Genomic DNA, 22953 nt, shown 5'->3' with positions numbered 1-22953 from the left:
TTTGAGTTCTGTAAGGGGCATCCACATCCTGCAAACACCTGAGTGCCCTGTGGGAGTTTATCATTGCAGATGACAGGTGAGCTCATAATCTACAGCTCAAGGTTACAGAACATGTACTGGTGCTTACTCTAAGTACCAAAAAATGAGACAAGTGCTGATATATCGTGACCTGCTTATCTCAATTATTGAGACCCTTGTGGTCCTCCAGGATGTAAATCACAGGAAACTTCACTCAAGAAAACACACTCCCTAAAGAGAATACATAAGAACATTCAAACACCTCTTTATGAACAACTGGAATTTCATAGTGAAATCAATATTTTTTCAGTACAAACACATCGCTGTGATGATCTTATTTTTCCCTTTACTTCATATGGGCACAGCAGCACAGTGTCTCGAGGTGCAGAAGCATGGCTCAGACCACAGGAAGGCTTCTAGAGGCTGCACCAGCTCTTCTTATCTAAAAGAAAAATCATGATAATGGCTTTCCATGTATCGAAAGAGAAACAAAGTCTATCTACTGTACATTCCACAAAGCATATAGAACAGGGCAGTGTATCTGGCTCATAAGTTTGGTGCTTTTTTTTAAACTGATCTGTTAGCAGTTAATTAATTTCAGTACAAGGCTAATCAAAGAGGAAAAAGGGACAGTTTGCCTTGGTCTGACCCATTCTGTGCCCTCACCTCCACTAGCTCTGATGCAGAGGAGGTAGAGGGAAACCACAGCTGGGGGAACGGGCAGCAGCTCGGTTATTCTGGTTTATGTGCAGCTTGAACTACCACAAGGAAGATCATGAACACCAGAGGCACAGGATTCTCGGAGACTGCAGTCAGAGTTTTGAGATGAAGCACAGTCAGCACAAGGATTACAGGTCTGCCAGTGATTCAGTGGTTGAAGAGCTCCCTGTCAGCCTTGTAACTCCAGTCGTTACTGTAAGTAGTGACAGATGCCAGTAGAATGAGACTGCTTTTTCAAGCAAACTGAAACTAACTACAAATATACAGATGTTACTTATGATTCCCTTAATTATGCCCATAGTTAAATTCAAATACCTCTTTACCATCCTGCAGTCATCAGATGAGGCCTAATTATGTATATACATTTTAACACCAACAAATCCTTTTTATCTACAACTGAATAAACTCAGAGTGCTTTGAAATCTATAGGCTCACTCCTTTTGCAACAGTAGTTTAACAATATTTCAAAACATTACAGAACATTTGTATGCAAGCATATTTTAATTTGTTTCCCTGTTTCTCCTTCCTGAATTTATCCATCACAAAATGAAGCCACCACTGTCCTTTGTCTAATTATCCTTTGACTTTTATTGGATTTTTAGCCAGGAATTCACTCAATAAAACAAACAGTCCCCAAAAAGCAAACAAACTGCAGCTGATGAAAAAAAAGGGACTCCCTGTCAGCACTGATAGTTCATCAAAACACTGGATACACACTCCTGACCAGCCAGAGATAAGACTGGAGGCCAACGGATTGTGATTAAAGATTAGTACATCAAGCCCTGACTGATGACAAAGTGAGAAGAGCCCCATGCTACCAGCAGTACTAACGGCACCGTGCTGTGCGACATCCTGCCCTGGCATCACTTACACAGCATGTCCCGCCCATGCTGCTCAATTTGTGTTCCCCTGCAACCAGGTGAACTGTTCCTCTTTTACACCATGGAGCAGCAGGGGGACAGAGCAGAAAATCAGCAAGTATTGCTGCTGTGCCATCCATCTACCAGTTTCCCTGGGCGATTCTGTCTTAAACTACCAGTGCCACTTACTCAGCCCTCATCTACAAGAATGATATATACTCCAGTTCGCACCTCCCAGACTTTCCCCTGCTGTGGACAAACCATGCAACCCATTTTTCCTGCTGGCTCACCTAGGCCAAAAGCAGTAAATTAACATCTCGCAACATTTTCCAACCTGATAACTTTGCTCTGCTCTGTGACATCCCTCCCTACCTACCTACTCAGCCTCAAGCATCAAGTGAGTTCAGGATCCTCCTCTCTGCTAAGATGAGATTTTGCATTTTTCCCTTTGCTGCACCCTCACACATCTAAGAGGAATTTCTCAGTGTCAATGAAAGGAGAACGGGACCTTTGTATGTCATACTATAGTGCTAGATAACTGCAGTGCCACCAACTCAAACAAATTAAGTGTTGGCATCCCTAGGAACATGGAAACGATGTTATCAGAAGAGGTCAGAGACCTCATTCTGGTCTCAGTAACACCAACTTACTTCATCCAGGAGGGTCTCTGGCCAACACCAGCCTTTCGGCTACATGGTGCCTCTGTGAAAGGACCCTCGAACTCCCACCTAAGGCTTCTCTGCTTTAAAAGGCACCCTGGGACCGTGGAGAGTCAAAGTAGCCAGGTCAATGCCATTCCTCTCACATCTCTGAGCACAGAAGACACTTCCATGGGAAGAGGCCATACCCAGAGCACCACCGCAGCCTTACACAGCAGCCAGAAATCACAACTTAGAGCAGTGCTGAGACCACTTGAAGCTACTCCAGGGACTGATTCAGTAACCAGCCATCCCTAGGACTGGTGGACCAAAGAGGTGGCTTCATCTCCTCTTTCCAGCAGGCATCCCAAGCTCAGTTTAACTAGATCAAGTAAGTGATTTCAAGAGTTATTTTTCCCATAGTTTGATGATGCAAAAAGGGGCAGCACACAATCAAAAGCCTGGCCCTGCTTGTTAAAATAAAAACTGTCACACTGCCTCCTAAGAAACCTCAACAATATGGTGGTATTTCCACCCTAATTCATATTGTGCACAGTCCAACCATGACACTAAAGTTCTATTATCACTGAGTAAATACACTATACAAATGACGCTAAAGGGTTTCCTTATCATTCATCTTATGCAAACCAGTTTTATGTCTATTTAATTTCACTGGCTAAAGTGGAATGACTCCTGGGTTTGCACCAGTGTGAGATCAGAATCCCGAATGCAATCTCCAGGAGCACGTTCAATCAATTCATCCATAAACAAAACAGCCTGTGTTTTATACAATTAACTTTGGGGTTTCTACTTTTTATATATATAACTAATTATGGGATGAAGAGAGTCTATGTTCTCTATTAAGAAAGAGCAGTTTTGTACATCTAAAAAAAACACAGTGGGCTTTTGGGGGCAACTTCCTCCAGATCAAGAAAGTAACTAGAAGAAGCAGATCCTGATACTTATCAGAAAAACCTTGCTCAGCTCTGCTCTAGCTTAAGGAGATCTGTTTGTGCAGATCTGCCTGTGCATGAACAGAACCACATGGGCAGAGAAGAGGGTTACTCTCATTTTCTGGTTTTGAACTTACTGTCCCTCTTGTGGTTTAACCCCAGCTGCCAACTAAGCCCCACACAGCCACTCACTCATTCCCCTCTCAGTGGGATGGGGGAGACACTTGGAAGGGTAAAAGTGAGAAAACTCATGGGTTGAGATAAAGACATTTTAATAGGTAAAGCAAAAGCCACACACACGAGCAAAGTAAAACAAGGGATTAATTCACTATGTCCCATGGTCAGGCAGGTGTTCAGCCATCTCCGGGACAGCAGGGCTACATCATGCATAACGGTTACTTGGGAAGACAAACGTCATCACGCTGAATGTCTACCCCATTACAGCGGGGGGAAAGTGAGTGAGCAGCTGTGTGGAGCTTAGTTGCCAGCTCAGGTTAAACCCTGGCAGTCCTTTGTGGTGCCCAACATGACACATGGCATGTGTTTCCAGACATCCAGTGGTTGCTTCCACCATTGTAAGCACATGGCACTTGCTGTGGCAGGTCTGTGGGAGCGTCATATAATCAATCTGCCAAGCCTCCCCAAATTTATATTTCAGTCATCGTCCTCCATACCAGAGAGGCTTTAACCATTTGGCTTGTTTGCTTGAAGCACATGTTTCACATTCATGGATAACCTCTGCAGTAGTGTCCATGGCCAAGTCCACCCATCAATCACAAGCCCATCTAGATGTTGCATCCCTTCCTTGATGCCCCAAGTTTTTCACGGGCCCACAGAGCTACAAATAATTCACCCTTACGTTGCCAGTCCAGATCCACCTGAGCCACTTCAGTCTTAGCAGCCTGATCCACTTGTTGGTTGTTTTATTGTTCTTCGATGGCCCAACTTTCAGGTATGTGGGCATCTATGTGACCTACTTTTACAACCAAGTTCTCTATCCAAGCAGTAGTATCTTGCCATAATTCAGCAGCCCAGATGGGTTTACATCTGCACTGCCAGTTGCTCTGCTTCCATTGCAGTAGCCACCCCAACAGAGCATTGGTCACCATCCATGAGTCAGTATAAGGATGAAGCGCTGGCCATTTTTCCTGTTCAGCAATACCTAAAGCCAGCTGTATGGCTTCCACTCAATTCACCTTGTCCTTCAGCAGTTTCTCCGACTTGTCATGTGGGATTCCACACAACAAAAGAAGTTTTTGAGAAAGCGAAAATAATAGTGATAATAATGATAAAAGAAGATACAAAACAAGTGGTTCACAATGCAATTGCTCACCACCTGCTGACCGATGCCCAGCTCGTCCCTGAGCAGCAATCACAGCTCCACAGCAAACCCCCCAGAGTTTATATACTGAGCATGACGTCACATGGTATGGAATATCCCTTTGGCCAGCTTGGGTCAGCTGTCCTGGCTGTGTCCCCTCCCAGCTGCTTCTGCATCTCCCCGCTGGCAGAGCATGGGAAGCTGAAAAGCCCTTGACATAGTGTAAGTACTACTTAGTAACAACCAAGACATCAGTGTGTTACCAACATTATTCTCATACTAAATCAAAACACAGAACCTGAATTCTTATATTGACACTGGCAACCAATGACAGAACCCGAGGGAATGTCAGGAAGATGTGCCAGGGGAGGTTTAGGTTGGACATTAGGAAAAGGTTCTTCACCCAGAGGGTGTACATGATGCACTGGAACAGGCTCCCCAGGGAGGTGTCACAGCACCAAGCCTGATAGTGTTCAAGAAGAGACTGGACAACATCCTCAGACACATGGTGTGAACTGTGGGGTTGTCAAATGCAGGAGCAGGAGTTGGACTCGATGATCCTTCTGGGTCCCTTCCAACTCAGGACATTCTAAGATTCTATGATTACTTTCACCTATTACTCTAGAACCCTTAAAATGTTTCAGCTCTTCCAGAAGCGTCATGCCATACATCACAAAAGGCAGTCTGAATCTTGCTACATAGGACTGTTATACAAGTAATTTTCACATCCAGCATGATGCATGTCTATGTATTTTTCAAAATATTAATTCATCTTTTCTAATCTCTAAAGCTTATACATGATGGTTAATAGCTGACTACAGATTTTAACAATTTAATAAATTTTTCTAATGCTTGGTCACTTATGGGCAACATTTAGAACCAGATATTTTGATTTCTATATATATATTAATTCTATATATATACTATATATATTAAACATATGCACATACTTGGAATTTAAATCATCAATAATTTTCATCATCTATAAATGATAGCAACTGTTTTTGTATTTCTGTGACAATACCAACTTTACATTAGGCTGCTGCAAGCATAACAACATAAAGGGGAAAGAGTTTGGACTTCATGCAACTGTTTAAGAGAAGATTTTAGTCCTTTTTGTTGCATAGACAGACCTTCCTACGTACAATGAATCAATATACTTCTGTCTACTTGTTGAATCTGATGGACTTGAAGCGGCATCATTAGTTTACCCTATAACATGCCAAGATGCAATTAGTTACATAAAACTGCTATTAAAAAGGAGACCAACATAAACATGCGCTTTTGCCATGGAAACTTAAAAATGCAATCCTGCTACTCATCTCTTAAAGAATCCAGATTTTTAAAGATTTAAACAGTGTATGAATCAGTATATACAGAATCCCACATGGCATTGTAGTGCATCCTGCCCAAACACAGTAAAAGTAATTAAAACAGCTATTTTGATTTAAATTATTAGGAATCAGAAAAAAAGTACTGTTATGGTGGTTCTTTATTGTTTATATGTGTATCTAACAGTGAAATTTAGACTTTATTGTGAAAACCTACTAAAATTCAAGAAAATTAGTGTTAAAAGGAATGTGCAGGTTAAAACGAATAGTATTTACAAGCAAGAAAAAATGACTGCACATGGTATGTAATCATCAATAAAATCCAGTGCTGCTGGAGTTCACACAGAAGAATTGCATGGCTGGATAATAAAACTGGAAATGTTGATGACGAAGTGTTATTTGTGCTTCCTTTGTATAAGATAAGGATAATCACTTTTCTTGTTCCGAATCATATGCTGATCAACCCAGTTCTCCACCCACTCAGATTTCTCCCTCTGCAGGGCAGTCTCAACAGATTTAGGGCCAGACTGTGAAACTAATTGGACATATGGAGTCCAGAATGCAACCCCAAGAACAAACCACCTACACCTAATCATTTAGACACAAGTCTGAATCCCATTCCCTTCCAAAATACACTCAAATCAGGACCTGTAGGCATTCACCTTCAGAGCCTGGAGCCTTTCCCTGAAGGTTCACTTTTAAAATAGGTCTAGAGGAGGAATATTCTCTCATTTGATAACTGATGGGGTAAAGCACTCAGCAAAGAGGGGCAGCCTGCCTCAGCACCTTCCTTAGCCTAATGGGGATTCAATCCCACATCTCCCACTTCTTAAGAGTGCAAAAGGCATCCAGTTACGAGGGGCACAAGGATGCGGAGAGAGCACAACAAGGAATATAAACTGTTGTTTCTTCCTCCTTTAGAAGCCATGATTTCAAAGCTAAGCGGCTATTAAAGCATTTTAGAAACGTCCCAAGCCTATTTATTTACTAGGTATGCTGGAATCATGGATGACCTGTCCTTAGAGGAGTCAACTGCCCCCCATCTAGAGCTTGGATTGGGGCAGGGAAGATGGGCATCTCCAGCTGAGGCATTTCTTGTCATCACAAAAGCACAACTGAGAAACATCACACATCTGAAAATAAAGGAATATGTTAGCATCCTAGCTGGTTCAACCTTCAGAGCAGTTGCGTACACTTGCATGAAAACTTATTAAAATGTGATCTTTAAAATCACAGCTGTGTCTGTTGAGGATAAACACCCACAAACACTGCATGGGATAACACTGGCTGAAACAGTGCTTAATCACCCCAGGGACAGGACACCCTATCCTAAGCCACACAAGAAGAAGTAACAAAAATGCTGGATGATAGATGATGCCACGTCCTTCACCTGGACAAGATATTTATACTAAGAAGCATGAGAAAATGCATTGTAAGGGGTCTGGTGAATATCCATCTTTCTAGGCTCTCACCTACCTAGAACTTTTACATCAAACAAACACCTTCTATTACTTCTGTGTAGTTGTGCACAGTTAAGTCAGATTGAATGAAAAGAAGATACGCATGAAACGTTTTCAGTATTTTGAATGGGCAGCCCAGCAGGTTCCTTAAAAAAAAAAAAAAACAAAACCAAACAACGCTGCAACCTCATAATTTTGAAGCCTGAAATATCTGTAACCAGAAGGTAAATAACAACCTTTTGCGAACCGGCTTTAGGAAATACCGCCCTAACCCTGGCTGGATGTGACTCGGGACCTGTGAACGAGCAGCGCTGCAGCCCAGTGCGAACACTCAGCGCTCCCAGGAGCCGAGATCCCCCGGACGGTCAGGGCATTGCCCCTCGGGGCACCGGGGAGACCCGGCCAGAGCCCGGCCCCTCGCAGCACCCTCCCAGCCGCCCCACCACCGGGCACAGCGCTCGGCCGGGACAAACCGCCGAGACAAACCGCCCGTGCCCGCCCGCCCCGCCATGGCCTCCGTCTAGGGCGGTGAGGCGCGGCAGGCCAGGTCCCCAGCACCCCAGGGACGGACGGCCGCCCGGGCCCGGGCGAGGCGGCGGGGCGGTCGCGGCAGCGGGGCGGGCAGGAGGTGGGGGCCGGGGCGGGGCGCACGGGCTCGCCCGCACCTGCTCCCTCCTCCGCCACCTCCTGCTCCTCGCCCACCTGCCCGCGCTCGGCAGCAGCAGCCACCGCAGCAACATGTTGCCGAGGGGAGCCTCGTCCATGCCGCCCCCTCCCAACCCCGCTGCCTACTTCCCACCGCCCCGGGTCACTCTGCCCTCCGGCCTGGAGATCCTGCGCACCTACTCGGGAGCCGTCATCTTCCTGGAGATCGTGAGTGCGGGGGGGACGGGATGGGACGGGACGGGCGGCCACCAGCCTTCCCGCGCTTTCCCCTCAGCTTAGCGCCCGCTGCGCTGTGCCGGCTCCTTCCCGCGGAGGCGGCGGTGCCGCGGCCGGGGCTGGACGTGCCTCTGCCCGGGGCCGGCCGAGTGCCAGCCCCGTGTCGGCTGCGCTCCTTACCTGCCATTTTGTGAGTGGGAAAGGTGCGGGCGGCCGGGGCTGCGGCGGGGGGAGCCCCCGAGCTGCCCGGGTCTGGGACGCAGGGCTGTGCCGGGCAGGGAGGCGGGACCCGGACCTGTCCCTGCTCCCTCCGGCCTGTCCCGGCGGGCTCGCTCACCTCGGGCCAGTCTTACGGGGTTGTTGAAGCTGTGGAGGCCTGTCGGCCACACAGAGCCCCTGACCCGAGCACCCACCACAGAGAGTTATGCTCTTCTGTGCCTGTCTCCGTGTTACAGGCCCTGCAAATAATTTCGTGTGCGTGAGAGACCTCGCTGGTGTTCGCAGGGCTGGGGACCTGTGAGCTGAGTATGAGGCTCTTGCAGACCCATGGCACTAATTGGTAGGAGAAACAAACAAACAAACAACTTGACAGAACTCATCTGATTTTATTTTTTTTTTTTCTCGAGGTCAGAGCTGGATACTGCTTGGGGCCCAGTCTGTGAGATAATCACAAAACTGCACCTGAGCAAAGAGCTCAGAGCACAAGTCCAGGTGCTAAATCAGGCCCTGAGTCAGTAGGGACAAAAGATTAATTAGGTTGGCCAACCTATTATACATCTGATAGCCGAGCTGAAGGGGACAAGGTGTGGTATGAGGGAAAGGGCACAACGGCAGGCACTGAGATGAGCAGTCTGCACTGGATTTCTAAATTAGTTTTTAAAGAATCTGACAGGGTTGCGCATTCAAAATACTGAAAACATTCCACGTGTGTCAGCTTTTTATTTAACAGACGCTTTTTTCTATCCTTTCTGCTGCTTTACTGCCCATGACTGTCTGGTCTCTAAGCAACACACTCACACTTGCAGTGGTGTGAAACTGAAGAAAGTTTGATTCTTCATTGTCGTTAGGAACCCTGGAGAACAACTTGAACTACACAAACCCTTGAGAGTTCTGAACTGAGATTAGCAATGCATCTTTACATATATGCTGCTGCAACGTAACACAAGAGAGGAACCAACTAATTTTATAACAGGCATCTTTTGAAAAGTATCTCTCATAGAACCTTGATTCAAAAGAATGTTCTCTGAATCTAAGAGCGTGTCCTCTGACTTTGTAGTTGTAAATCTGTGGGATTTAAACAGGGAAGTAGTAATTGTCTTGGAAATGGATTATAGCTGGATTATGAAGTTAAATCTTTCTGTAAAAAAATGAACATCCTTCAGATGGCAATTTCAATTTTCTCTACTTATGGTTTTTATGAAGAGGCAAGATTTGCAGGGAGGGATAGTACCCTTCCTTAGGCCAAGAGCTGATTAAACCAGGCAAACCTCAGAGTACATAAATTCTCCATCAGCCCATCATAGCACAGCATCCTCCCCACTCATTCACTGTGATCAGTGTGCTGAAGAGAAAGTTGGCAGTGATGAATTTTGCATCAGGTTATGGTAATTCTGGAAAGCTGTATGTTTTTCCATTCGTTATAACATAATTTACGACTTGCCTTATTCTATATTCTAGTTCTCTATTTCACTTTATTGCTTATATTACAGCTTTTTATTACAAAGGTATTGAAAAAGAGGATGCCGTTTCATCACTTTTCAGTATCTCATCTGATTAGGACTACAAAACTAAACTCTATGGCATTTAATCCAAATCTGATGTACATTCTTGTGATGTTAACTTTAGTATATAAAGAGATTTGTGTGTGTGAACCATGTTTTCACATTTCTTATATTTCCCTCAAAATGACAGAGTAAGATTTTCAGCAGCAGTACACAAGTCGCCTGCATTTGTAAATCCCATTTTCAGAACTATTTTAAGAGCTTTTAAGAATTTTGGAGTGGCTTCATCTTACCACCACTTAGTGCCTACCAATACTGAGAACGGCACTTGGGTCCTTTGAGTACTTTTGAAGTGTTTCCTCTTGGTTCCTTAAAGTTATCTGAGGACACGTTGATGTGTGATATTAGTTCCTAGGTGGGAAGGACTGAATGAAATTATCTCTCAGCTCATCGTTTGTATTCCTTTCCTTGCAGCTGTTTGGAACGATAGTCTGGATTTTGGTCGCTTCTACCCGAGTTCCACTGCCGCTGCTGCAGGGATGGGTGATGTTTGTAGCGGTCACTGCGTGGTTCCTCTCCATTGTGTTCCTCTGTGTGTTCCTCTTCGGTTATGCAAATAGAATTGCTGTCAACTGGAACCAAACGGTAAGAACTTTTTCTTTATGTAAGGATTCCCTTTGTTTTATTAACTGAAAATCATTTCATCGGAAGTACTGATCCGAAGTCTTCATGTCTGGACTTCTGTTGTAGTGGAAAGTTTTTCAAAATGGAAGAATTCAAAACTAGAAAACAAAAGAGTAGGGCTACAATAATGATGGAGGAAATACAGGACCTGTTTTGTGATGGAGACTGAAAGAGTCCGGCTGAGTATAATTGTCCCCTGTTAGCACATAAAATGCAGCAACAACAGGGAGAGGACCAGTTTAACAAGGCATGACAAGAAGTTGGTTTAAATGGCCAGAAATAATTGTGGACTGGAGATCAGAAAATATTTTCTGACTATTAGAGTAGTGGTAGTAACACTCTGTGAATAAAGGGAGTGAGAAAGATACATATAATATTGTAAAGGAAGTGATAAGTTTGTGAACATGTTGTGTGATGTGGTTGTCTGAGGTAGCACAGACTGGACTAAAGCACCCAGGAAATCTCCTGCAGTTCTGAGAAAGTCTTCTGCTGACTTTTGATGTCACTTCCTTAAAGCTAGGGCAGCATTGGCAAGTGGCTGTTGGTCCTTAGGTAGTCAAAGACTGCATAGCCTGTGGTCTGATATAGCTTAACATCTTCTTAGGAGACTTAACGTTTATATTTCTTAGAGGAAGCCTGATGAGACTACAGATATCGTCATACTCTGCTCAGCTTTTCTTCATTGTGAAGACAAGACTTGATTCTTGCTGTAATGGGGTGTTATGGCTTGTGCCAGTAGTTCTCACAGACTGTACCTTCCTACTAAAAGAGGGAAGCTCTTGGCTCCAGTTTTTACCAACTGCATGGAACCCTCAGGTTATTGACTGCTGATTTGTGTACAGCTTTGTTGTCATTAACTGTTTTTAACTTTGGGTACTTGAGCACGAGATGGTATCACTCTCTTTTATGTTACTGGAAGTGAGTAAGAGGTGGCAAAACTGTGATCAGAATGGGGATTGCCAAAAAGCCTTCCAGAAGGAACAGAATTTCTAAAATACTTCTAAAATGGCTGTTTGTAACTGCTGATCACCCTCTCCTTCCTCCTTTGTGACTTAGTTTTCCTATTGACGCCTTCCTTGATCATAGCTGGGATTTCATGCTTCAGTATCAACATCTGTGGTTATTTATCTGCCCAAGTTATTTACAGGCAACCCCTTGAAACAAAAGGTCTTTAAAGCAAATCATAGAGCTCCATGAATTCAGGGCTCTAACTGGTAACTTCAAAACCCATCAGTGGTAATGGACTGTGTTCTATTAAAACAAACTTCAGCACTTCAATAGCGAATATATACGCAACAGTGCCAGCTTTCCAACAGGATATAAGCAGTAATTTGGCTAATAATGAGTTACAATTACAGAGACCTTTACAGGGACTTATGCTGCGACATCCTTGCAAATTATGATGCAACAAAGCCCTTAAGTATGTACATAACTTAAGTAAATTAATAGTGTCCTGGGTTTCATTGAAACTGTTTGCCAATTTACAATCATGCATCTATTTAAGAGTTGCCAGGTGAGGGCATAGCCTTTTTTATATTGAAAAAGCTATACGAATGTTAATCTTATAGCAATTGTGTGTGTCTTATGCATTGACTACTTGATGCTGGCAGTGATTTGTTGTACTGTTAATTTTGTCCCCTTGCATATGATAAATTACTGAAAAACTTCCTGTGTCAGGAAGTTGCTACCTGACTTGTATAAAAGCTGCATCTGTGGAACTCTGTAACTTAATCTAAAAAGCTGTCATAACTAAGTCAACATCTTAAATAAATGCAGAGTGAATTGTTCTACCTCTACTGTGGTAGCTGAAATCCAGCCCATTCCAGCTGTCAGCAAAAATAACCCTAGTTAGATCATTTGGCCACTTTTTTCAGGTACCTAAATGTTTTGTAACTTGTTGACACTGAGCTGCTTAGGAGCACTTCACAAGGATTTTTTACCTTCTGTTGCAAATAATTACTAGAAACACTAAAACTGTTTTTATTACTATAAAATCAGAAGGTGTACCCGTTTGTTTTAGGTTGGTCTGTATTTAGATAAATAGGTAGTTTTTGCTATTTCACAAATTAAATTTACAGTAGAACTCAGAAACTACAGGTCACTAGTTTGGGTCAAAAACGGGAAGAGTCATGGCTTAGCTATATCAGAGTACTACAGCTTCGTGTAGAGATTTATAGGCAAATGTGTTTTAAGACTCCAGGAGTTTAAAGGCAAGTTTGAAAAATAGCATGGGATTCTGACAGCCCTGCATTTAGTAATGCCTTATAAGTAGCTCCATTGATACTAATAAAGGTACTTAAATAAGATACTACACAGTGAAAAGATGGGGGGAAGTATGGACCTTATGGAGGTACATCAATGTAAATCACTATATTAAACCAGATGGTATGACAAATACTGTCCTTTACAGCCTGACTCACAACGCTCTCGTTTACAAAATTAGACGTGACCTAACATACCATGCAGATCTGATCGTGTTTTCCATGCGCTTTGTGTGAGGTTTCAATGATTATACAAGTGTGGAGGCAAGGGAGAGTTAGATACCATGCTCACAGTTACTAGAAAGCAGAAAACCCTCCCTCATAGGATCCTGGCTTTTCTGGTCACAGAAACCATAACCATACGAATGTGAAACCTTACTGATGCTGTGTAGCTTCAGTGTAATTGCTGCCAGCAGGAGGAAATTAGAGGGTTTGGCAGAAGAATTAAGGAAATGAAAGAGTTTGTCTTCTGACAATACCTCTCCTATACACAGTCAGCACTGTCTTCCTCGTGGAGCTGTTTGTGCTCATCGTGAGCAGTGGTGCCAAAAGTGTACAGCAGCTGTGGCTGATGTGATTGCACACTATGTATTTAGCTGCTACAAATACTGCATGTCCATGGGATTTACGCAGACCTTTGAAGTTTTTGGAATCCTATGCTATGAAATGGGTATGCCAGGCCCTGATACGGGCTCAGGTATTTGTCATGCTGAATGCACACCTGTGCGCAGTCTGACACGGTGCGCGTAGGCAGTAGCACAGAAGATGTGTGTGTCTGCCAGCTGAAGCGAGCTGTCTCATGCTCGAGTAGGTCCCTACTGTTGTTTTTTTTTTTTCTATGAGGTAGAGACGCTACAGCTGAACTGGGGGAATGCGTCTTATACCCAAACCTTGAGATCTGGCAAGCCTGGAATGTAAAGGCTCCCCAGGTGCCAGGGGATGTTTAGGTTGGACGTTAGGAAAAGGTTCTTCGACCCAGAGGGTGCTGGACACTGGAACAGGCTCCCCAGGGAGGTGTCACAGCCCCAAGCCTGACAGTGTTCAAGAAGAGACTGGACAATGCCCTCAGACACATGGTGTGAACTCTGGGGTTGTCATATGCAGGGATAGGAGTTGGACTCGATTTTTGTGGGTCCCTTCCAACTCAGGACGTTCTATGATTCCACCCAGCTAGGTCAGGAAGCCACCCTCTGCCCCCTCCTCAGTTTTGTTGATGCCAGTGGGGCCTCCTGGTGATACTCCAAGTGGAAGTAATTGCTTTTTTAAAAAAAGGAAAAAAAAATAAAAAAAAAACAAGCAAAAAAACAAAGCAAAAACAAACAGCTCAGCCAGGGTGAAAAACCAGCAGTTGGGAACTATTGCTGATGTTTTGCAGAAACTTGGATTCCCAGTAATTAGCAGTCATTAAGAAAAGCAGTACACTTTATAACAACCTCACATGATCAAATGCTTCTTAATTAAGAGAAGATTATTTCCTGACTTAAGTGGAATGGAAAACTGTAGTAGCAGCTTATATTGTAACTTAGCAAAACTAACTAAGGTGTGATTTAAGCGTCTTTAGGTGCTATCAAATATGGAACAACCAATAAGTTTTAAGAGTAAGTTCTTTCAATAAAAAGAAAAATCTTACATCTGTGAAGAAACAATCCTCTAAACAGGGAGATGCAGCACATTCTCCTATGATTTCAGACAGGCAGTAGGTAAGGATGTGCACTAGAAATTACTGTGCAACATGGGTGCTGTCTGCTGTTGTGATGGACTTGCACCTCATGTGTCCTGGGGTCTGTCTCTTGGCATACTGCTAGGCCATTGCACTCAAATGAATTAAAAATGTGTAGGGTCTGTCTCTTGGCATACTGCTAGGCCATTGCACTCAAATGAATTAAAAATGTGTAAAGAATTCATTAGTGCTGGAGACTTTATAATGTGGATATCTTCATAAAGCATATGTGTACTTGTGAATAATTTTTAAAAGTGTGTCTATGGATTTTGCAGACCTGCACAGGTATAGGCACAAAGGATATGGTGTAGGGACTCAGGAAATGAGTGCAGTGCAAATGTCAGCTTTGCAGATGCAACAACGGAAGGAGATGTTGGAAGAATATTTTAGACATTCTGAAGCTGTACCGGAACATGTCTTGGATCTTGCTGTCTGAAACACTGGACTCTGAAATACAACTTGCAAAGAGATTTAGGCACCAGAGTTGCTTTATCATGTGCTCCAGTAGCAGAATTCAGAAATGAGAGTTAGATGTTTAAGCCTTGTGTTCAGCTTGCATTCAACACAGAGGAGGCAATTGCCCAGAGAAGGCCAGGAGAGAAGCATATTTAAAGTAAATCCTAACTCCTCTCCTCTCAAGTCTTGGGCATTTTATTCCACAATATCATGAAGTATTTTGAAATTGCTGTATTTTGGGTAGAACCAAGTCAGAGAGAGTTGAGGAAATGCCTCAGTTCTTGGATTCTGATTATATCACAAAGTAAACTTCAGCTATGTCAAGGCTGAGGTGTTTCTGGGCATTTACAGAAGCAAAATTTAAGTATGGAGGGGTGACTTCTGGAGCACAGGTTGTGACTGAGAAGGGATTTGGGGGACTGCAAGTTTGTATTGTGGTACTTAAATTGTGATAAAGTTGGCCTGTATGTCCTTTATTTTTTATCTAAGCCATATGAAGGTGAGAGTTCTTTAAACTCTAATAGCTCCAAAGTGATCTAAAAGGTCACCATATGTACATATAGATGAGCACATGCCTCTTAATTTGAAAGAGTGTGGGGTTTGGAGAGATGGAGAGTTGTCCTTTATCACTAATTATGTTAGTGAGTTACTTATAATTTCAAGCAGTTGTGAACACATGTCCAAGTTAAGCTCTCTAATGGATTTAACAGCAATTATCTCAAGTTATTGTTATCAGTGCTCATTTCATGTTTCAGTGTTGGGTTTCAATTGCACTGAGACAAGAAGAATTAGATATGTACTGCAGCCCAGACTGATTCTGTAATTTGCTTTTCAGGATTTTCTTTTCCATGGGGCTACATTTGTCTTTTATTTTGGAGCTTTCGTACTGCAAGCAGCAACTACATCTCTGCATCACTTTCCTCGCGGATTCAATTCCACCACACAAGAGAAGATTCTAGCTGATCATGAATATAACATAAGCATAGCAGCCTCGGTATGTATTTCATGTATTTGCATCTGGGCAACAGAAGTCTGCTGTAAGCCCTTATAGCCAGCCATTCATCTTGGGAACTTAACAGGAAGCTGGAATAGAAAGAGGAACTGTGAGAGAAAGGATTGTCTTTGATAGTAGCAAATAGTGTCTCACAGTGACATGCAAAGAATATTGGAATAAACTGATGCAATAAGTGCTCAGTTGCTGCTCTTCAGTGTCAGTGTAATGTTTTAAATATACAATCACTACTGCTTATGATTTTTAGACAAGATGCTTTGTAAAAGCGATGTTGGGTGTTAGAACAGTAGAAAAAGATAACAGCCTTCATTAAAGTGTCAGGTGTGAATTTCAAGCCTGTATTCAAACTTTCAGTTGCTTTTTTTGATAGCCTTGAACATGTCATGGGGAAAGACCTTGGACTAGCTCCTTGTGAATCTCCAGACATGTACATATTACATCAGGCATAAAAGTTATCTATAAGGGCCCTGCTGTCTCTTATGTAAAGTGCTTTTATTGATAGGCAAAGCTCGGACTGCTTTTTTCTTCACTGTAGTTGCATCATCACTGAATCACTGTATCTGGTGATGTGGGTGTGCGTAGCTGAGTCAGAACACATACCAGGCTCCAGCTTTCTCCCTGGCTGGGCTACTGAAGGGCAAGTAGAGGTGTGCCAGTACGCTTAATTTAAAGAACTGAAACTACTGCTGTTATTTTTTTTGTACCACCCAGAGGGTCTTGCATACCTCAGGCAGCTGTATATAATTATTAAGCTTCTAAAACCTTCTGTGGGTATCTGTTGTCCTTAAAACTAAATACCCCATAAATTGTGCACAGTGAACACCTTCAGTTCATCTTAAGATAAAAACAGGTGAACCGAAGGTGTAAGGTTCACATTCTCTCTGAAAGAGTAGAATAAAAAGGCAAGGCCTTTTGCTTTGACAAGCCAGTCTCTGAAAGGGTGAGGTGAGCATGTCAGTCTCCAAGTCCAGCGTGCCTCACCATTACCCACTCGCCACTAACACGATCGAGCGTATCTCATCCCTGTATGGCCAGTGTGGCACAAGGCGTAAAATCATATAGGTTGGAAAAGACCTTTCAGATCACTGAGTCCTCACACTGCCATGCCCACCACTAAGCCATGTTGCTAAGTTATTATGACATGATTTAATTTTTATATTCTAAGAGACAGAATCCACAGTTAGCACTGGACAATATGAGAAACTTTTTTTCAGCAGTTTAGTTTCTCATTTCTTCCTTCTGCTTTACATTATATATTCGAGTTTCCTGTGGCATGACCTTTAGTTCAAACCGATTCAGTTTTGTTCTTGTGCAATAGCAACTTCCCGGCATTTCTCAGGAAGGTGTTCTAATGGCTGGGTATCTGCTCAAGGAGGCCAGATTGGAAACTGGTTCTGTATTTCTGCAAGCAGGAGAGTTCTGCTGTTGAGAGGGGTGTCCTCTTCCTTGTTTGCTGGTACAGGCATTCACTTGGAAACAAATCGGAGATTAATGTTTGATCAGCCTAGATAAGAGAACTGAAACACATGGTGTAAATGCACACACGATTACTGTGTGCCATAACTTCCAGAGACATTCTGTTTCATATTCTATTTCAAAATGTCTTCTGAAGCAAGCAAGTTAAAATCAATAGCATGGGGTTATAACAGAGAGTTTCATAAGAAAACTTCCGGGGATCCCAAGCCTATCTTTAGCTCAAGCTTTTTGGCTGGGGGAGGTAACTTCTGAATGATTTGTGTTCTTGTGTTCATTTAGAATAGAAAAATAATGTAGAATAATATAATGTGTGATTAACTTTTTTCTTTTTTTTTTCTTCTTTTTTTTCCCTGCTTCTCTAGATTTTTGCCTTTGCAACAGCCGTTTGTTATGGTTGCAGCACAGCCCTGGCATTAAGGAGGTGGAGGCTATAGCAGTTGAAGAAAGGTTAATGCCCGAGTGTTCCACTTTGTATCAAATTAAGTGCTACTTGTCTATTTGCTGTAATCTAATTCCAAAAAGACATTTTTTTTCTTAAAATCTGTTTTAAAGTGCTGAAATGCAAATAAGCCCTAATCAGGTTTTCCTTAACAGAAGACAAGTTTCCATCTTTCCTTTCTAGTTTTTACCTTTATCGTGTGCTCATTAGAAGCATACTCATCGTACGGTGTTAGAGAGTTCAGGGATAAGCAGGTGTGTCGTTAGCAGATGACAGAATTCTAGTGCTAAATCAGAAGAGGAAGAAAATGGAAACTAAACAAACATGTTAACTGCACAGGCAGCTAGAGAGCTCCCGCCTTGTTGAGTCCTGGGGTTGGGCCTGAAGGGATTTGCAGTGAATTCCACACAGGTGGAGGCTCCATGTAGAGTCACAGGGTTTCTGTGTGCTGCTGTTGGCATGATCAGAGCCCAAGCTGACTTGGTGATACCAACTTAGTATATATATATTATTGACTTTGATGTACAGAGAAAATATTTTAAAAAGCTATCCAGTTAAATCTTTTGATACTTTTATAACTGTATGCAGCTGTGGTGATCTGATCCTTGAAGCTCACTGTATTCCTTAGGAGATGGAAACTATTTGGGACTGTCAATCAGTAGTTCATTACTTTTAGAAATTTAGTTTAATCAGATCTATTTATTCTGCAAAACAAAACAGTGCATTTGTGTTGTGTGTGTATATACATGGTATATTTTTGTTCAACAGAAATATTTGCACTGTTTTACTTTGTTGGAGTACAGCTTTGTTTTTGTTACTTCAAGTGCTGCATTTGTTACTTATTATGTGAGTCAATATCATTTGAATGGAATGTTACCAAATGGTGAATAATGTCTGACCTCAATTCTTGCAGTGTACTGTTTGTTGCATTCTGAACCTGTGGTCTAGTAAAGGTGTTTTTATTTGGATAGATGCCTATGCAACATCTTATTGAAAGTAGTGGAATGCAAAGCGATCCGCCCACTATGGAGCTTGCTTTTCGCACAAATGAAGTTTAATTGAGTGTATCTTGAATATCCCAGTTGTATAATGATACGCGGTATTATAGATAGAAAATTATTTAACAAAACTAAACTATAGCATTACTCTCGGCTCCCTGACACTCATGCCATTTTGCAGATGGTGAAACTTTTTGTAATGCTAGTAAATAATTTCTGTTCATGTGAATAGTGCCAAATTGATGGCCTGGGAGAATAAAGGCTCCTTGTCATTCGTAGAACAACTTGCTCACCATACCTGGCCAGTCCACCTGAGTGCTCTGCAGAGACCACAGTGGCTGGGTAAGGGAAGACAGGACTTTTTCCATTCCCAGGCCTGCTCGTTCTCTGCTGGGAAGGTGACTTTATCAAACTTGTCAGGCGCAAGGACATCTGGGAGGCAACCACCCGCCCTCAGCAGTGCCCTGCGGTCCCTGCTGACCCAGGGCAGGTTCTTGCGGGTGACAAAGCAGAGAGTGGCAGCCCTGCTGGGACCCCTCGGTTGTCCTGAATTACTGCAGTGGGGTATTGTCATGCATCTTGTTTTCTGAAATTTTTATCTCCCAAAGATTTTGTACTCTGGTTGATTTTTTTTTTTTTTTTTTTTCTTCAGATTCTTTACTTGCATTGAAACCTGTTTTGTGAATGTTTCGTCTAGAGCCATATACTTTTAAAAATACTTAATGTTGTATAAAATGCATTTACACTGGAGTATGTGGATTAAAGTATATAACAAAGACTTATGCTAAGTAGCATTAAAGTTACTTAACATATTTATGGCAGTAGTCTGGTTATTAATTCTGTGTTCAAGTGTATCAAAAAATATACCTTGCGACTTAGCCTTAATTTTCTGTGTCTAGCATTAGGTGAGCCTAAGATTTCTTGAGAAGGCAGAATTACATTGCTGTTAACCTTGTGCAGCGGTTTGCCACAGGACACAGCATGAATATTAGTGAGGAGAAGAGTGAGGTCGGCTGCAGTAACACTGGAAATGGGTGCTGAGCTTTGGTGTGGTTTGTCCTTCAGCTGGGATGTGCGCTGCGCATCACAGGCCGTGCACGACACAGCTGCAGTCTGCTGGGCTGGTGGGGCAGAGATCTGAACTTTTTCCCTACTTAAACTTGGAGTTTGAATCCCACACATGGCATCAATTAGAAAGCTGTCCAAGTTTAGTCGGCATTTGTATCTCACCTCTGAGTTCAAGGTGTAACGATCATGATTGATGGGTGCTATTCAAGTCTCTTAAGCTACTTGTGGAAGTCTAGATAACAGAGTGTGGTTAGCGTAGCATGGAAACTGTTTGTGTAGTGAAGAAAGGCTAAGCTTTCCCTCCTAAGCAGCAAAGACAAACAAAGGGCAGAGAAGAGATAAAGGTGAAAGCTACAGTAATGAAGAACAGCTTTCATAGCTAAAAAATAATGAAAGAATGGAAATTTTCTGTTGGTGTGCAAGGTGTTTTGCTGTACTTTTCAGGACGATCTAAGGAAGCACGCACCAGAACAAGCAGTTACATTCTTACAAACAAACAAATAAAAACAAACAGAAAAAGGGAAAGAAAAAAAAGCCAGTAGCTAATTTCTTATTACTTTATGCAGGGAGCTAAAAAGGTAGGTGTGACTCAAATGGTATGTGCATGCTGGGGAGCCTGTATGCAAGTACTGATACAGGAATTACACATAATCCATGTGGTAGGTATTATAGGTGATATATGCAAGGTGGTTCTAATAAGTCTCGTGCTTCCCTGAACAAAAATTCCCCCAAACATATGACCTTGTAGAACACAAGCTTAGATCTTTGCAAAGAGTGGAAGGTGTAGGGGAGGGCACAGGGGAGATAATTTATCTCGATGAATTCAAGGTGAAGGGAATGAGACCACAGATGCCAAATAGTATTTTCTTCCAACGTATCTATTTGATGTGAAGCTGCGATGCAGGAATATCTCAGATACCATGCAGGTCCCTACTCTTAGAATCAGAAAATATTCTGTGGTATTTTGGATACCATCATGTAGTAGCTGCTGGTAAATAAGCTTATTCTAAGGAGACTTTCCTACAAAGGGTGCTGAGAGAAGCAACAGTTTGTTGTTTATTGCTAAAGAGAGATGAAAGTGCACATCTTGGAAAGCTAAAACTTTGTTAGAACTTACTCTGAAAGCAGAAATCCTGACTCTGCTTCTGTCTCGCTGAATGCCTGGAAATAACCCAAAGTGACAGAGGTCCTGCAGTGATCAGTGATATGTACAGCATCCATCTGTGCAGATTCTTGAGATTTCTCTGGCTGTGTATGTTGGTTCTGACTCCTGACGTGAGTGAGCTGCTCTGAAATGCTGCCTTAAAATGCAGTGGTAACAACACAGCTGTAAAAGGGAAGAGAGACAGAATTAGTGATCACACAGATCTGTGCCCTTCATACATAGAAAGTGAAAGAAAAGGCACTGAAAAATAACTAGAGCAGCATCCTCTTTAACTTCTAAAACCAGATGACAATTCTGGCTCCTGTTGCACTTCCTCTAGTCATTGTATTTTTGCATTTGCTTTATAAATTTAAAAAATGTTGCCATTCAACATTTGCCCATCTGAATTTGAAAAAATAATGTGAAGAGAGCTTAATACTCTGATAGGTTCTTTGTTCCATGTTTATCTATATACTGTGAAACTGGTCTCTGAACACCAGTGGCCTGATGCGTTTCACACTGCATCACCGGGGTGTCCAGGTCGGGCAGAAAGGCTTCCCGGGCCTTGTTTGTGGATAGCGGTGAACCACGAGTTCTCAAAATGACATGCAAATAGGACATTGCTCTTTTCAGTCTTACAAAAATAAAAGCTTGAAAGTGAGAGCATGTTGTATTTCTTAGTTGTGTTTTGTTCAAATAGTCATGAGACACGGGTATTTGTTGAGACACAAAGAAAACCACCAGAAGAACAAGCAAATCTGATGTATTACAATCAGTAAGCAGCGATGGAAAGTATTTAAATGTTTTTTTAGAAGTTGAGTTCAGCGTGACTGTTCCCCTTTTTTCCACTGGGTTAATTTTGTTTTGGTCCATTATGGTGCTTATTTAAACCCCCTTCTAACCTGAGCAGCTCAGCATTTATCCTCAAGGTGCTCCCGGAAAGAGAAGCGCTATTCTCATTTCTCAAGTGGGAAACTCTGACACAGAGACGCTGAGCAATTTGTTTGCCGAAGGCCTCGCACGGGCGATCTGTGGCAGAGCAGGAAAAGGAAACCTGGTTTCTGCAGCGAGCGGCCCGTGTCCTGCCCAGCGATGGGCAGGGAGGAGGCAGCACATCGGGGACCCTGTGTGACCTGTCCTGCTCCTGTCTCTGCCCTGGTGGTATCGTTCTGGCAAACCGGTAGATGGGGTTTAAAGGCAGAGTGACTGTTTGTGAAGGATTATGAGTCGAAGGGAGGTTTGACGTGCAAAACTGGCATTTCTAGATCAAACATCATAGTTTCTGGGTGTTCCAACCTTAAATTTTGGTTACCCAATTGTAAACATGCTACATAGAGTTCCTGTTTGAGGTGTCAGTCTACCTCCTGTATCTTAAGAGAGAAAACATGTCCTCGGGAATCTGCAGGTTTCAGCTGCTTCCTCCTATATGACATATTTGAGCCCTAAATTCTTGGCATTAACAAAACATTACCTGCCTGAAGCCTGCCAGGACACCGCACCTCTGTTCAGAAACCTGAGCTAAGTTCTGGCAGCTAACTTGTCAAGCCACCCTTCAAGGGAACACAATGATCAAGTCAGATTATGTCTAGGTGTGGTTTTAACACCTTTCTTCCTGTGGGATTATTGCAAATATCTATAAGGATTCTGGAGGTTATGGAGAAAATATCCACACACCTGATGCCCAGCACATCCAGGGTCAGACCTCTTGTGCCTGGCTCCAGAGAGGCTCCTGTGCAAGGACTGAGTCCTGGATGGATACATGTGATTGCAGCATTGCTACTGATCTTAATT

At 42.7% G+C, this 22953-nt stretch overlaps 1 protein-coding gene and 1 long non-coding RNA gene across 2 annotated transcripts; one reads left to right on the top strand and one right to left on the bottom strand.

Annotated features, from left to right (window-relative positions):
• Positions 1 to 267: 267 nt before the first annotated feature.
• LOC139827130 (uncharacterized) lies at positions 268 to 8717 on the bottom strand. The gene is made up of 2 exons (XR_011737349.1): positions 8144 to 8717; positions 268 to 460 (listed from the first exon to the last, which is right to left on the bottom strand). It is a non-coding gene; the product is annotated as an uncharacterized lncRNA (long non-coding RNA).
• Positions 7913 to 19762, top strand: MAL2 (mal, T cell differentiation protein 2). Its single transcript, XM_065831825.2, has 4 exons — positions 7913 to 8174; positions 10379 to 10549; positions 15861 to 16019; positions 17876 to 19762. The coding sequence occupies exons 1-4, from the start codon at positions 8040 to 8042 to the stop codon at positions 17945 to 17947; spliced, it is 537 nt and encodes a 178-aa protein (XP_065687897.1). The 5' UTR covers positions 7913 to 8039; the 3' UTR covers positions 17948 to 19762.
• The last annotated feature ends 3191 nt before the right edge of the window (positions 19763 to 22953 follow it).

The sequence above is a fragment of the Patagioenas fasciata genome, chromosome 2, assembly GCF_037038585.1.
Source record: "Patagioenas fasciata isolate bPatFas1 chromosome 2, bPatFas1.hap1, whole genome shotgun sequence".
In the NCBI taxonomy this organism is placed as follows: domain Eukaryota; kingdom Metazoa; phylum Chordata; class Aves; order Columbiformes; family Columbidae; genus Patagioenas; species Patagioenas fasciata.
Note: the sequence above shows the minus strand (reverse complement) of the source record. Positions and strands in the feature narration are given on the sequence as shown.

Bases quoted from the DNA above. Each gene is read 5' to 3' on its own strand.
- MAL2 (XM_065831825.2), top strand. From the start codon at position 8,040: ATGTTGCCGAGGGGAGCCTCGTCCATGCCGCCCCCTCCCAACCCCGCT. The intron at 10,550-15,860 runs GTAAGAACTTTT...TTTGCTTTTCAG, and splicing joins CTGTCAACTGGAACCAAACG to GATTTTCTTTTCCATGGGGC. The intron at 16,020-17,875 runs GTATGTATTTCA...CTGCTTCTCTAG, and splicing joins ACATAAGCATAGCAGCCTCG to ATTTTTGCCTTTGCAACAGC.